Source organism: Mauremys reevesii, linkage group 3 (genome assembly GCF_016161935.1).
Source record: "Mauremys reevesii isolate NIE-2019 linkage group 3, ASM1616193v1, whole genome shotgun sequence".
NCBI lineage: Eukaryota > Metazoa > Chordata > Testudines > Geoemydidae > Mauremys > Mauremys reevesii.
In genome coordinates, this window is record NC_052625.1 from 38,170,859 (window position 1) to 38,187,376 (window position 16,518).

The following is a 16,518-nucleotide window of genomic DNA, read 5'->3' on the forward strand; positions in this document are numbered from 1 at the left end:
AGGCACAGCCTTCCCTACCCGGCCCTCCATACAGTTGTGCAACCCTGCCCACCCCTGGTCTAGATAATACTTAGTCCTGCCATGAGTGCAGGGCATGTGAAGGATGACCTCTTGAGGTCCCTTCCAGTCCTATGAATGAAATCAGCAATACTGCAGCGGCCCCCAAAAAATCTCGTTTTCTTCATGCTTGCTTTTAGATCAAGCTGTAGTTTTGGTTTTTAATTTCCATTCCAGCTTCATCACCTATGAAAAACCAAATCGTTGTATTTTTTAGAGAACAGCGCATTGTGCAACTTTTTGGGAGTACGGGGGAGAGTGAGGGCATACTAGGAAGGTGATTCACAGGTAGAAAAGTTTTATAAAATCAGTTTGATTCTGTCAAGGAATTGAGATTTCCCACACATACATTTTCTATGAATCTGATGAAAATGATTTTCACTCAATTTTTTTCAGTACCACACTTTTTTTATTATATCCCGCACCCCGTTTACATTTTCTAATCACTATATACAAAGTAAGGGTTACTTAAAGGCTGATAACCTGTAGACAAACTTTAAGTTTAATGCAATAAAATAGAACTGAGATATTACAAGCCAGAACTAATCACATTACTAAACAAGGCTGATACTGTTACTGATATTTAGGATGACCATACATCCTGATTTGGCTGGAACAGTCCCTTTTTTAAGCCCCATTCCAGCCGTCCCAACTTCTATAGCAAAACTGGGCATTGTCCCATTTGCTCTTGCCAACTGATCATGAAACTAAAGTGGGGCGAGGACGAATGTGCAGGGCGGGGAGCAGCAATGCCAGCCCCGTGTGGGAGGGAGGGCTCAGGAGAGTGGCTTAGGCCAGGCTGGCCCCATGTGGACAGGCGACAGGGGGCCTCGGGCTGTCCCCTTGTGGGTGAGCAGCAGTGGGTGGCTTGGACTACCTGGCCTGCAGGGGTATATGGGGGCCTTGGGCTGTCCCCATGTGATGGGCAGCAGGGGGGCTCAGGCCGGCCCCACGCGGGGGGGAGGGAGGAGGGCTTTGGGCTGGCCCCTGCGTTGTCCTGTTTTTCCTTTGGGAAATTATGGTCACCCTACTGATACTGTATTGAGCACCCTAATGATCTTCAGTGATGCATCCTGGAATAACAGCTTCCAAATCTTCTCTCTAGTATGGTGATTTCTATTCCTCAGTGAGCACTGCCAAGGAAGTGAGTAAGCCTTCAGTGGAACTCAGTCAGCATGGCTGGGGGTGCTTCGTTCCTCCAGCTCCACAGTGAAGCAACCAGTCTTATTTCCCTCTTACTCTCTCTGAATGTGAGTTTTCTGACGAGGGTATGAGAGGGGGAAAATAGAGATGGACTGACGGCTTCAGAATAGCCTGATAAAATGTGAATTCAATGGAAAAACAACAAAAAAATCTAACACAGTCAGTAAATTTAACTAATTTGAAATACTTATTTTGCCGTGGGTGAAAAGTAAAACAATGTAGCCAAACCCTACTCATTACTGAGACACTACAAATGCTGTAGTACTGCAATTGGTTTGACAGGTTTAAGCAAGATACAGCAAGAATGCAGTGATGCATACAAGACATTCACACACTGAACTGTGAGTCCTGTGTCTTTCTTCATATAAACTTTAGATGAAGTCTTAGGGCTCTGCCCTCTAAGTTAAAACAAAACTTCCTTTACAAACAAAACTTCCTTTGGGGGAGTGGGGTGGAGAATTCCTCCTTGGCTCATCCCCTACCTATAACAACTACAGCTACCAGTCCCTCTGTTAATAAGAGATGCCCTCAGATTTCCCTCAACTCTTACATACTGGCGCCTAAAAATGATAAGCAACACTTACCTAGTGCATTACATTTTCAAAGTGCTGCACAAACATTAGCCACAGTGGTTAATCTTCCCCCTGGGGAGTCTATTTTTCTATGGTCTCATGATGAGAGAGAGAAAACAACACTCTGTGTGTGTGTGCGCGCACGCGCGCTGAAGAATCTGTGTTGGTGCTTCAAAGGTTGGGATATTAGTCATTTGTACTGAGTGACCACTTTTCCTAGATGACACAGAGACACAGCAGGGAGCAGCACTGAAATCAGGAGAGATGGCTTTGAATTGCCCTGTGTCAAATGAGGACTTCTGGCACATTCATGTTATTTGTTGATACTTTCTTAATGGTAAAAAATTGGAATTGTAGGTTCAGATTAGGATTAAGAGGTCTAAATTTTTGGCCTTCAGAACAAAAATTATATAGGACTGGGACAAAATTTTCAAACACACCTACATGACTTAGGAGCCCTGGTCCTGTTTTCAAAAGTGATTTAAGCATTTAGGAGCCTAAAAATCCCCCTGATTTTCAATGAAATGTAGGTTCCTACATACCTATACTACTTTTGAAAAAGCGATTTAGGCTGCTAAATTACATAAACCCGTCTAAAAAATTTAGCCGCCTTTACAGCTCTACCCCCCAGTTTACAACAATGTAACTAAACCAATGTTAAATCAATCTAGTTAATCTGGTTCTAGGTCCTAATGTACATACACTTAAATGGGTCTTAAATTTACCAGCATTAGGGCTAACTTATTTAAGGGCATCTACATTAGAGGTTTGCAAACATTTAACCAGGACAATTATAAAATGATTTATTTAAACAGGTGAAATTTTTCTAATCTCAACAAGCCCACAGCCTTACTGAAGACATTTCTTCCTTTGTAAACAAAAGCCAAACTGAAAATGACACAGTAATAGATGCAGCTTTCATTCCAGCCTTGAATTACCTGAACATCTCAGGACATTCAGGAAAATGACCATGAGTATAGGAAGGAAGGTCTCTGTTCCTTGATTTAAATCATCTTTCTTTTAAGGAATAAGCTCTGGGATAAGCAATAGGGCTGTGAATGGGTCTAGACAGTACATAGCCATGGGTCACTAATTTAATTAGATTTCAAAGAAACTATTATACATTTACACTGAAAACAAGTCTTCTTGTGCTCTCCCTCACACTACCAGCAATAAAACAATCTCACAGAAGTTTACACCTCAATGCATGAGGAAGCAATAACAAAGTCAGTATACATCCAATAGCTTTAGTCATTGACTGGATTTGTAATGGGGAGGTCATTAGTAAGACATTAACTACCTGACAAGCTTCCATTTTAGACAAACAAAACAATAATTAATCTTGCTCCTAATTAGACAGTTTGGTTTCCATGTGTCATGACTTTCTCAGAAAAATGGCAGCAGCCATCCGCATCTGAATCAATTTTTGCAACAAAATTAAATCCAGCTTTTCAAAATAAATTAAAATATATATAAAATGAACTTCAGTCTACTGACACTATTGGAAAGTAACACTAGTCTATAAAAAAGAAATGAGTTTTTTGGTTTAGCACCATCTCTCTCAGAAAAGATGCTCTTCTGTGCACTTTTCCTTCCGATCCACAAGAGGGACAAAAGTTTTATTTACACACCATTGTCATGTTGGTAAATGCTTTATATTATCCTTATTAATTTGTCTCTATTTCTGCCACTGCCATCTAAAACTAACTCTGATATGTAGCTGCATGGATTAGCCAGCAGATGGAGCTGAGCACTGCAATCATCAAAAACCATGGAGTATAGCAGTGGTTTTCAATCTGTGATCCGTGAACCCCTCAGGGTACGCAGACTATGGCTATGGCTACACTTAGCGCTGCACAGCACTGCCGCGGGAGCGCTCCCGTGGCAGCGCTTTGAAGCGCGAGTGTGGTCGGAGCGCCAGCGCTGGGAGAGAGCTCTCCCAGCGCTGTCTGTACTCCACCTCCCCATGGGGATTAATGTACAGCGCTGGGAGCCGTGCTCCCAGCACTGGGGCTCTGATCACACTGGCACTTTGCAGCGCCGCAACTTGCAGCGCTGGAGGGGGTGTTTTTTCACACCCTGCTGCAGCGCTGCAAATCTGCAAGTGTAGCCAAGACCTCAGTCTAAGGGGTCTGCGAAAGGTGACTACGAAAATAAAGTTTCAGATCACAGAAAAGGCATTTCGTTTTTCTGATCAATCAAAAATATGTGAATATCCCACCTACGGGTAAAACCCGGAAGTGTTGTCATTACCACAGAAGCCCACACCTTAGCATCCTTTCTCATACTGAGTCAAATGCCATGCCGAACACGAGCAACATTCATAGTTGAATTCTGTTTAGTCAGTTTTCAGTCTAAGACTTCTATGGTAGCGGTTTGTGGAGCACAGGCTGAATTTCCATAGGGGTCCGTACCTCCATTTGAAAATTTTTAGAGGTCCGGAAATGAAAAAAGGTTGAAATTGTACTAAATTATAATGCATTTGTTCTTCAAGGAGGTCATTTAACATATCAAAGAACTGTGTAAGGTTGTAATTGTTATTGGGCATAAAACCATACTAAAACGTACAGTAAGATCATTTATCTCTGATCTCATTATTCTACAAACATAATGCATAGCCTAAAAGAGGTACATATGGTCTCACACCAGCCCACACTTGCCACACATGTGTGGGGTAACACAGACAATCACTAATGTGGCAGAAAATATGGGAAAGTGCATCACAACTGTTATATGCGCGTCCCAAACAACCAACCTCATAATTTGCTACTAATACATAGACTCAAATTTCAAATATCTCATCTGGTAGAAGCAGAGTCAAAGTTAAGATTAGCTCTATCTTGATACACGCAACCTACATGGAGCTACTATAAGGTGGGTGCATAATGGTTGGAAAACTGTTCCCAGAGAGAACAGGAGTACTTGTGGCACCTTAGAGACTAACAAATTTACTTCAGCATAAGCTTTCGTGGGCTACAGCTCACTTCTTCGGATGCACAGAATGAAACACACAGACAGGAGATATTTATACATCCAGAGAACATGAAAAGGTGGAAGTATGCATACCAAGTGGAAGAGTCTAATCAATTGACGTGAACTATCGTCAGCAGGAGGTTTTTTTTCTCCTGTCTGTGTGTTCCATTCTATGCATCCAAAGAAGTGAGCTGTAGCCCACGAAAGCTTATGCTGAAATAAATTTGTTAGTCTCTAAGGTGCCACAAGTACTCCTGTTCTTTTTGTGGATACAGACTAACACGGCTGCTACTCTGAAACCTGTTCCCAGAGAGTAGTTATCAGTGGTTCACAGTCAAGTTGGAAGGGTATATTGAGTGGGTTCCTTCAAGGATCAGTTGTAGGTCCAATTCTGTTCAATATCTTCATCAATGATTTGGATAATGACAGAGAGAGTACACTTATAAAGTTTGCAGATGACACCAAGCTGGGAGGGGTTGCAAGTGCTTTGTAGGATAGGATTAAAATTCAAAATGATTTGGACAAACTGGAGAAATGGTCTGAAGTAAATAGGATGAAATTCAATAAGGACAAATACAAGTACTTCACTTAGGAAGGAACAATCAGTTGCACATGGACAAAATGGGAAATGACTGTCTAGTAAAGAGTGCTGCAGAAAGGGACCTGGGGGGTCATAGTGGATCACAAGTTACATATGAGTCAACAATGTAACATTGTTGCAAAAAAAGCAAACATCATTCTGGGATGTATTAACAAGAGTGTTGCAAGCAAGACACAAGAAGTAATTCTTCTGCTCTACTCCGCGCTGATTAGGCCTCAAGTATTGTGGAGTATTGTGTCCAGTTCTGGGCACCACATTTTAGGAAAGATGTGAACAAATTGGAGAAAATCCATAGAAGAGCAACAAAAATGATTAGAGATCCAGAAAAACATAACCTATGAGGGAAGATTGAAAAACTTGGGTTTGTTTAGTCTGGGGAAGAGAAGATGGAGAGGGGACAATATACAAGTTTTCAAGTACATAAAAAATTATTACAAGGAGGAGGGAGAAAAAATATTCTTCTTAATCTCCGTGGATAGGAGAAGCAGCAATGGGCTTAAATTGCAACACAGCTGGTTTAAGTTGGACATTAGGAAAAACTTCCTAACTGTAAGGGTGATAAGCACGAGAATAAATTGCTTAGGGAGGTTGTGGAATCTCCATCATTGGAGACTTTTAAGAGCAGGTTAGACAAACACCTGTCAGGGATGGTCTAGATAATGTTTAGTCCTGCCATGAATGCAGGGGATTGGACTAGATGAACTCTTGAGGTCCCCTCAAGTCCTATAATTCTATAATTCTACACAGAGACACACACGCCCCACTACTGTACTCTTTGGTAGGGAAAAACGGGACCAGTTTGAACCTTATATGAACCTTCAGGAACAGCTATCATGCCATGAATAGCCTCCTTGGATATATTACATTAATCAAACATTAAAGGAGAAGCTGTCCTGTTAAAAAGTTCCAGCGCTGCCTCTTCACAGGATGCTTAAATATGTCCACAAAAAAAGTAAACTCAGAGCAGGTGCTTGTGCATAATGCTGGTACTAGTGATGTTCACAAAAAAAGAAGGTAGGGAGGGTGGTTGGCATTGCCAGCACCAAACAGTCATATTTCTGACAATTAGAAAAAATAATAAAGAAGACGGATTTCAGCCTGGTGACTTTTGTATAATCATGGCAGATAGGCACTGTATTCTAATAAATGGAAAATCCTGTGACATTCTTTCCATTTAGGCTTCTATTGGCAAAATGACATCAATTATATGTCTTACAGGCTCAGCAAGAAATACTAGACATTGCAGCTTTATCAATCTCCAGGAGGCAGTATATAATAATACATTGGGTTTTAGGGCTGGAGCAAGGCTTGATGAACTAAACAAAACAGATGTCTCTTTAAACTGAAAATATAAGAAGCCGTAATCACTCATGTTAACTAGTGGTTTTGGAGAAGAAGAAAAATTACAAGGTTTAACAATAAGCTTTAAAAGCTTTCATTGTAGGACCTGCACAGCTTTCATTGCAGGACCTGAAAATCACAAATTGTATGAAAACAGAATGCTTGCCACCCATTTCTCATTCTGATCTATACAGAAATTAAACTTTCACGCTCAATTACTTTCATTTCCATTGTAAGATATGATGCCAAAGAAACAGGATTAGTCAAAATAATGTAAGATACCATCCAAGTTCTATGGAATAAGATTCAAGCTTAGTTAAAGCTAATAATAGTCTTTGAGCTTTTTTTTGTAAACTAATAAACATAATACAAATGAGCAAACTGAGGCAGAGAGAACATAAGGGACCTGTGATGATTTGGGGAATCTATATACAAGTTATGAATTCTGGTTGCTATTATGAAGTAATTGCTGTATTATGGAATCTCTCTATATGTGTATCCATCAAGGTCAGGTAGGACCTAGCACATACCCAGCCCTAGGGACAGTGGCGAGTACTTAACTTTAGTGACTGTGCTTTAGTTACCAGACAATAGACATGCTAAGAAGGTTTGCTGGACCTGAGAGAAGATAGTTTCTATTTGTATGCAGGGGAAGAGAAGCGAGTGGAAAGTTAGGAGCAGCAAGACAAAGGGACAGAGGCAACAAAGGAGGAGTTTTAAAAGGAATCACAGAAGGAAAACTCAGACATAGACCTAGGAAGCATGGGGCAGAAGAGGAGAAGGGGACGGATGGATGGCCCCATATGACTCTGACCCCAGCCCAACAAATGCTTTTGGATTGGTGAGGAAACTTCTGGGAGAAGGTATGTTGAAGCTACAGGGGGAGTCTGAGCAGTCAAGCACTGGTCTAGGGGTTGAGCAGGGGGCTGCATGGTCACAGCTTTCAGGAGAAGGTGCCAGACCAAAGACTCACACTCTAACAGAGGCCCTAACAGAGCCCTAACAGAGCAGCAGTGGCTAGGCTCCATTCAGACTCTGTTTGCTTAAAACACCACAGGTTCAGCAGCTGGCAGGTTCAGCACCTGGCTCCCTTCACAGCAGTCTGGGAAGTGATCACATGAGGGGGCTCTTCCCAGGGTCCCACCAATGAATCAGTAGCTAAGACAGGAACAGAGCCCAGGGGCATTGTTTCCCAGTCCCCTGCCACCTCATGTTAGAGTATTTTGGCTGCACTGCCCTGGGGTCTAAGTAGCCTCTTCCATTCCTTATCTCCAGTTATGATTTAATATAAATGGATCAGGATTTCCAAAATTACTACTTATACCAGAGCCAGTCTGACTCATGACAGGAAGAACCATCTCTAAGTACTGTAGCAGTCTCTCCTAAAAAAACACATAACTATATTCACATTATACCAAGAAATGTAAAAACTAAAAAAGGGGGTGTTAAACCTCCATAATTGACCGTTTTCTTCTACAGTATGTGATGTCACACTGTGATGAGAGATGTGAGAGTCACTTTACAATTACCAAGCATTAAAGCACTGCCTTTTGTGCTGAAAAGGGAAATATTTTCTTCTCTCAAATACCCAGTAATGTCCAAGTCAACAGAAAAATTACCAAACTGTACCTGTTTTGTTACAGATATTGCTTTGAGACTGGGCCACCCTTATGACATCCGCAGCTGTATCCCTTACTATCAGCTCTTCACTCTGCAACAGCAGAACTACGCATTTCCACATGGCAAGTGTACTGGAGAGACCTGAACATTTACAAAGAGGCAAGGCATTTAGAATTTTGCTTCTTACAGATAAATCAGAACAGTTACAGAAATATTTATTCTCACATCTAAAAATGACAAAATTTAGTGAAACGCACAAAAAAAGGGGGTGAAGGGGAGAAAAGAGGACGACTTGTGGCAATGTAGTCAAAATATTGTTTGCTCTGTAATGCTGAAGTCTGAACAGCCAACCTATTTTTCCCACCTTTTCTTCTCTTTTATCTCCCCTTGATGGTTGGCCCTGTCTGGTCCTAGGAGTTGGTAGCTGGCGAGAGGAAAGACCATCTTCAGCATCAAACCAATGCTGGGATACTCAGAGTCTTGAGTAACCACTAATGCTCTGAAATTTCTGCAGTTCCTGTGAGTGTGGAATTCTTGCTGGGCATTAGTAGGTTGCTGTTAAAGTGTGGGAGAGGATCCAGCAGGTCCTTGAAGTAATGACTTTTGGCTGGAGGTTCTATCTGGAGGTGTCTGGGGAACAGCAGTATGTTGGGTTGACACTAAGTGGCTGTATTAAGAAAGCTTGCTTGATGGTACTGCTCTCTGGAGCACCTCAGGTGAATTTATTGCTCAGGTTGTGAATGTCATTGATGATAAAGAGAATATACTGGGACTTCTCTTGAAAAAGTGACTAGCTGCTGACCACACCATATCACAGATTACACTCTGGAGATTGGGGAGCAATGCAGTGGTTGCCTAGGTTTATTTCTACCACATTGCTGTAGGGGAAAGCACTTTTCTGTCAGGTTCTCCCTCAGAGGTTTGTGTGATGGAGATTTAGGTGGAGAATTAAGCCCATGTTATTGCTTGCATGTAGTGGGAGATTCTTAGGTATTGTGTACCCAGTAGGGTTGCCAACACTCCAGGTTTCGCCAAGAGTCTCTCAGAATCAGGCTCTATCTCCCAGAGGCTACTGAAGTCAAACCAGGAGATTTTAGGCCACTAAAAGTCAGGCAGCGCAGTGGGGCTAAGGCAGGCTACCTGCCTGCTCTGGCCCCGCGCCTCTCCCAGAAGTGGCCAACACGTCCCTGCGGCCACTGAGGGGAGAAGAGGGCCCCACTCGAAGCACCAACTCCGCAGCTCCCATTGGCTGGGAACTGCGGCCAATGGGAGGTGAGGGGGCGGTGCCTGCAGGCAGGGGCAGCGTGTGGTGCCTCCTGGCCCCTCCCCCAGGGGTCACAGGGACATGCTGGCCATTTCCGGGAGAGGTGTGGGGCCAGAGCAGGCAGGGTGTCTGCCTTAGCCCCACTGCACCACCAACCGGGAGCCGCCCAAGGTAAGTGCTGCCCAGCCGGAGCCTGCACCCCAACCCTGAGTCCCCTCCCGGAGCCAGCACCCCAAACATCCTCCTACACCCCAACACCTGCCCCAGCCCTGAGCCCCCTCCCACACCCAACCCCCTCCCAGAGCCTGCACCCCAACCCTCTGCCCCAGGCTCAGCTGGGAGCCCCCTCCCACACTCTGAACCTCTTTGCTCCAGCCCAGAGCCCGCACCCTTTCCTGCACCCCAAACCTCTGCCCCAGCCTGGTGAAAGTGAGTGAAGGTGAGGGAAAGCGAGCAATGGAGGAAGGGGAGATGGAGTGAGCGGGCCGGGCCTTGGTGAAGGGGCAGGGCCTCGGGAGAAGGGGTGAGGTAGGGCAAGGGTATTTGGGTTTGTGTTATTAGACAGGGAAACTGGCTATCATACTGTAGGATAATAATTATTCTACTATAGCTATTTCAGTATAGCTTCCCTCGCATACACACACTTGGAGACTCTATTTCAGAATAATAACTCCACTTTAATAAATCTAGAATCAAGGCACTTTTATTCTGGAATAGTTTCCACACAAGGGGGGGTGGGGCTTACACCAGAACAGCTATAGTGGAATAATTATTCTGCTATAACTATGCCAGCCAATTTCCCTGTGTAAACAAGTTCTTACAGTGTTCCCAAGAGATGTGGCAAAACTGAAAATGGCCTCTCTGGAAAGGCTTCTTTTCTTGACTTCTCAGGCAACACTAAGCAGAGGCAGAGAGGAGAGTCCAGATCATTCCCTTGAGTCCTATGATCCTTTTCCCTCTAAGAAACATTTTCTTCTTGTATTTATTTCTCTGATTGGCTGAAGTTGTTTAGCATTAGCTTTTTAAAACTTCTATCTTAAAACATCAGCCATTGAACAAACTGATAGTAGAATCAGGTATAAATTGCCAACTTCTCCTTTACAGAGGTTTCACACAAGCACAGCTCCACAATCTTCAAGAGAGTGGCTCCTGATTTACACTTGTGTAACTGACAGCAGAATCAGGCCCTTTACTTGGTATTATTTTTCCGTGTGATACATTTAGTGTTTGGGAAAGATGCCAGACTGCCAGCTCTCTAGAAAACATGCAGGATGAACAGTCCCTTTTCCTGTCTCAACTCAGGCCTGCTTTGCCCTTCTTCTTGGGGAGAAATGCTAGCTCAGACTGCCTACTCTTCAGGCCTTGCCCTCGTTGATAAGACTATCAACCAGGGTGCCAATTAATGCCAATTTTGGTTTCAAGTGGGACACATCTGCCAGAAAAGGACTGGAATTACTGACTCATTTCACATTTTGATCACTGCTAACTGTAGCCCAGTTCAGACCAGTGACAGAGATGAAAACTTTAATATTCCAGTACCAGTCATTCAAACATCCCAGTCTCCCTCATTTTATATTAGTGATAAAATCTGTCTTATTACTGGCTCTAACTTTGGTTCTAGGAGTCAAGATTTCCAAATGTGATAATCTCAGGCACAGTACATAAATGCTGCATCTACCTGGTACCAAAGGATTAGCATAGAATTAGCCTAGCTAAATGCTATCACTATCATTTAACAGACACGTTTCCAAACAAATAGTTTATTGTCTCATTTTTAGCTCGTTCGACATCTCAGACGACAAAATATGTCCATTTTATATATTAAGCAAAAATATGTTAATTTCTATTCTCACTTTCTTTCAAAATTAATTTACCTTGAAAGTCTCTGAGTCAATGCAAAGTTGGCATTATATCAAAGCTAAGCTTTCAAAGGCTCTGTATATGTTATCAAACATATGGAATACATATACTCTTCATATGTTCTTAATGGGTTGAGTAAGTTTGTTTATTATCTGATCAAACCCCACCATCCAGCTCTCACATCATTTTATTATGTTGTATATTATGTTAAACAATTCAACAGCCAGAGTCTAAAAGTTTCCGGTTAGGCCAAGGCAAGAGATGACATACTACAACTAGCTAGGATACCCACACACTTCACGTTGAGGGTCCAAGCTGATCGTTTGAGAAGGTCAGGATGGAATTTCTTTCCCCCACCTCCTATGTACATAAGTGCACAGATGGCTAGACGCATTATCGAAATGTCTCACTTTCATATGAACCACGAGCTACTGATCAATGGTGGAGGCTGCATGCTGGACCCACATTCTGCACCAGTATGGTAACACCTATGAACTTATGGTAAATTAAAATGTGAGATAAATAGCAGTGTAAGTAACTTAAATGCTGAGGGGCAGGAGGGTGGAGCTGTACCAGGAAAAACAACTAAAAGAAGGCTTTAAGAAGGTGTACAATAACGTAGGCGCTAGAGGGACAAAGGGAAAAAAACAGGAGTCAAGACACTGCCTGACTCACAGAAGTGGCAATGGGATATAGAGTGTCAACTAAGAATCATTTCTTCAAATCCATTTCAGCAGCAAGTGAAAATAGCTACCATCTGAAGACTGCTTTGTGACTAGAGTAAAAGGAGTTGATGGTGTAAGTCCAGTTCTAAGGACACCTGTGTTCACAGCACACAAAACTCACCGCCATGACAGTTGGCAGCACTGCTGGAAATCTAAGCAGAAAGGCCAAAGAAAGTCTGGGCATGGAGATCAGATTCACCTCACTTTGGCTTGTTTGTGAGAGAAAATTGGCAATGCCACTATTTATGCTGTGTCTGTTTTGTGTATCACTAAAGAATATTGATTTTCAGGACTGTCAGTGTGGCACCTTTTTTTGTAAGCACTAACTTCACTCCCTCCCAACCATTTATTTATTTAAAGAACTTTGAAGCCAAGCCAGACCAATACAATCTTCATTGCATATCCCCGCCATCCTGTTGTAGACACGAGATCAGGGATGATAGCTTTTAGCATCTCCCTGGAGATGTGGGAGATCCAGGTTCAAGCCCCTATTCTGCCTGATTTGGAGTAAGGATTTGAACTTGTGTCTTCAATATTGCAGGGGACTACCCGAACCGCCGGGCTTTGGGTAAGGCTATGTTTTAGTCACAGGTATTTTTAGTAAAAGTCATGGTTAGGTCACGGGCAGTATACAAAAATTAATGGCCTGTGACCTGTCCATGACTTTTACTAAAAATATCCGTGACTAAAACTTGCAGGGGGGTGGGGGGAGAAAGAGGGTGGCATTTCCAATGAGTGCCACAGGTGCTAATGGAGGGGGCGGGCAGTGGCGTGCGGACCGGGACACCCCACTGGTGCTGGGGGAGGGGGTTGACGGGGCTGGCAGGCCCCCTACCTGGCTCCACGCCTCTTCCCCTCCCCAGCAGCAGCAGAATTTGGGTGTGAGAGGGGATAAGGGCACGGGACAGGGTGAGGTGGGCTCTGGGCGGCGCTTACCTGGGGGGCTCCCTGGAAGCGGTGACATCCCCCTCGCTCAGCTGGAGGCGTGGCCTGGCAGCTCTGCGTGTTGTCTCCGCCCAAACCACAGCTTTGCAGCTCCCATTGGCTGGGAACCACAGCCAATGGGAGCTGAGGGGAGGTGCTTGCAGGCAGAGGCAGTGTGCAGAGCTGCCTGGCCACACTTCCGCCTGGCAGCTGAGTGAGTGGGATGTTGCTGCTTCCAGGGAACCACCCAGATTAGCGCCACCCAGAGCCCGCCTCACCCCGTCCCGTTCCCCAACCACCTACCCCCCTCCCACACCCAAACTCTGCTGCAGGGGGTGGGGGCGGTGGCTCAAGACTGCCCCAGCAGTGGCCAGTCCACTTGGCACAGGGGCTGCCTGAGCTGTCCCTGAGCCAGGCGCACCAGCCGCTGCAGCAGTCACAGAGGTCACGGAATCCATGACTTGCGTGACAAATTCGCAGCCTTAGCTATGGGATATTGTGGGGTTGATCTCTCTCATTGAAGCTGCTCCACTTTCCATACTAAATATTCAGGGACTGGAGCAAGAGCTGGAACCTGGATGTCCCCTCTCTCTGGTAAACACCCTAATCAACATGCTAGAGAGTCATTCTCACTCTCTTCTCTCTTTCTACATGGTAACAACAGTATTTTATAGGAGAAACCAAATATGTGGCAAAAGCAAAAATATTTTCAGAGATGTTTATGCACTAATTTGTGGGCTCTAAACTTTTCCTGCTACTTTACTACAACCAGATAAATAAAGTAGCAAAGGAATGGCTGACGTTGCAGGCTTCTCCATGCTCACAGATTCCTAGAGTGAAATCTTGAGCCAATGAAGTCAACGGAAATCTTACCATTGACTTCAGTGGGGCCAGGATTCCACCATAGATTTTGAGGCCAGAAGAGATTTCCTGATTAACACAGTCCATAGAACTTCATCTAGTAATTCCTGCTTTGAATGCAATAACCTGTGGTTGAACTAGAGCATATTCTAAAAAAAGACATCCAATCTTGATTTCAAAATTTCAAGTAATGGAAAATTCACATCTCTTTGTAAGGTGTGCCGGTGGTTAACTGAATTTTCACAGTTTCAACTTTCAGCCATTGCATCTTGTTATGTCTTTTTTCTGCTACACTAAAGAGCTCTCTAGTAAATTATTGTTCCACATTAATTCAGTAAGATGAAACACACAATCAGCTGTTCCAATATTGAAAGGGTCAATTTAAAGTGTATAATACCCTTTTAAGTCTTTCAGAATAACTGATTGATATGATTAAAACACTGTGGCAAATTCCTAGCACTATTATGATGGGTCTTGTGCTTTCTCTTCTTTGGGGGGGCTCAGGGCGCCATTTCTTGCCCCTGAATTGGAATATTAACTGCCCCACTAGTGTCCTAGAGGAGGGGAGTGGAGAGGGAGGGACCTGGGCCCGCCCTCTACTCCAGGTCCCAGCCCAGGGGCCCTGAGGACAGTGGTGAACCACTTGAACTGACAGTTCCTTTCCTTGGGCTACTTCCCTCTCCTGCCCTTCAGCTTGTGGGGGGGCTTCCTGCCCTCCCTCTGCACAAGCCAGGTGCCCCTTACCTAGGGTCTAGGACTTCTTAGCCCACTGCAGCACTTCTTCAAACTGTCCTCTGCTTCCCTTCAAACTGTTCTCTGCTCCAACACCAATCCTTTCTGCTCCTACTCCCACACTGTCTGATTGAAGCATGGGTTTTTATCATGTGACTGGCTTCAGGTGCTCTAACTGGTTTCTGGTGCTCTAATTGGCATCAGGTGCTCTAGTTAATCTATAGCAAACTTTCTTCCCCTTACAGGGAATAAGACTCCCTTCTAACCCTCTCCTGCTGCCCTCTGGCCATGCTGTATCACAACACATTCAATATATAAAATATCATGTACTGTTGAGTTTCATTTATTCCAGTCTCTAAAGTGCTTAATCCTAAAATTTACTCACCAAGGATAAGTTTCTGATTGGTCAGGAAAAGTGGTGTAATATTTACGAGGACTTCTGCAGCTGCCAATCGTATATCTGTTTGTTCCTCATCTCCACAACAAGAAGTTACTAACTGAATCCACTGTCTCATTTCAGATTCCATAACCTGAAAGCACAGAAATGCATGTGAGGTATTCAACTGTACAATTTAGAGCGGATTCTGGATCACACTAAACTACAAACTGTTAAATTAACTTTTTTCTAAAGCAGCAGCCAAAGTCCTCCCTGCCAATAATGAGCCATAGAATGCAAATCAAATAAAAAGAACTACTTAAATAGGTGCAAATCACTCATCATGCTTTAGTAATGAATATAAAATATTCCATATATAGGTAACAGTTTTAAGACTCCATGATTTACACTGATTATCATAGCAATTCTTGTTAGCATTGCTATAGGTTAGGTTGTGCCAACAGTTCCACTATAAACTTCTTTTTTCAAGGTTCATCATAAATTTTATTGTAACAATATATTCCAGATTTAAACTTGGCAAATAAGTTATCTCCTGTGAAATGAGGTTTACACAGTTATTTTATATTTCAAAATCTGAAAAATGTACATTCTGCCATTTTTTAAGCTAAGAGGATGCAAAAAAATAAGAAGTAATTGTTTCAATTCTTCTACTTTTTTTTTTTTTAAATGAGACACTGCAGGCCATTAGCACACAGTATAGACTACTTCTGTCGGGTATTCTGGTATATTTTTTAAAAGTTTTCCATTTAGAAAAAGCAATTACTGTACATAGAACATTTTTATAATGAAAAAATTGTGGTATTTCAATATGTTTTAAAAATAACCCAAAATCTATATCTATCTATCTGCACATGTATGTACACGCATGGACATCTGACAGACATTAATATCTCCAGTAACATTGCTCTTTATATACAGTATTAATGGATTTGCAAATTACCAATTCAAAATGGAAGTAAATCTTCTGGGTTAATAATCTGTATTTATAATATTTATAAGGGCAGATAACATTATGAGGACTTATTACCTCTCTCTAGTATGTTAAACACTAATATTAAAAGGCAATTAAGTCTGCATCTCTGTACATAGCTTCACCTGCTGTTCCTACAATGTGACTCAAGGTTTTAGGCATACAGCAGGTGATACTGCATATGCTGGGGATGGAAAGGGCAGCAGTCAAAGCTTTGCATTTCCTTTTTTCCCTAAGTTTGAATCTCAATATTCATTTCCCAGAAATACAATACACTTTGAGCTACGTGGATTATTACTGGATTCATGTTATGGATATGCATGTTAATTATTTTTTTCTCTCCAATGCAGAGTGACTATGAATGAGGACAATAAAATTGACCATAAAAGGAGAAATCAGAAGTCAGATGCACATTGAA

General features: G+C 42.9%; 1 protein-coding gene across 4 annotated transcripts in view; it reads right to left on the reverse strand.

Moving 5' to 3' along the window:
* THADA (THADA armadillo repeat containing) overlaps positions 1–16,518 on the reverse strand; it is a 335,835-nt gene that overhangs the window by 36,312 nt on the left and 283,005 nt on the right. For all 4 annotated transcript variants that reach the window (XM_039529575.1, XM_039529574.1, XM_039529572.1 and 1 more), the window contains exons 35-36: positions 15,119–15,263; positions 8,377–8,508 (exon numbers count right to left, since the gene is read on the reverse strand). In XM_039529575.1, coding sequence (XP_039385509.1) covers positions 8,377–8,508; positions 15,119–15,263 — 277 coding nt within the window. The remainder of the gene's footprint in view (positions 1–8,376; positions 8,509–15,118; positions 15,264–16,518) is intronic.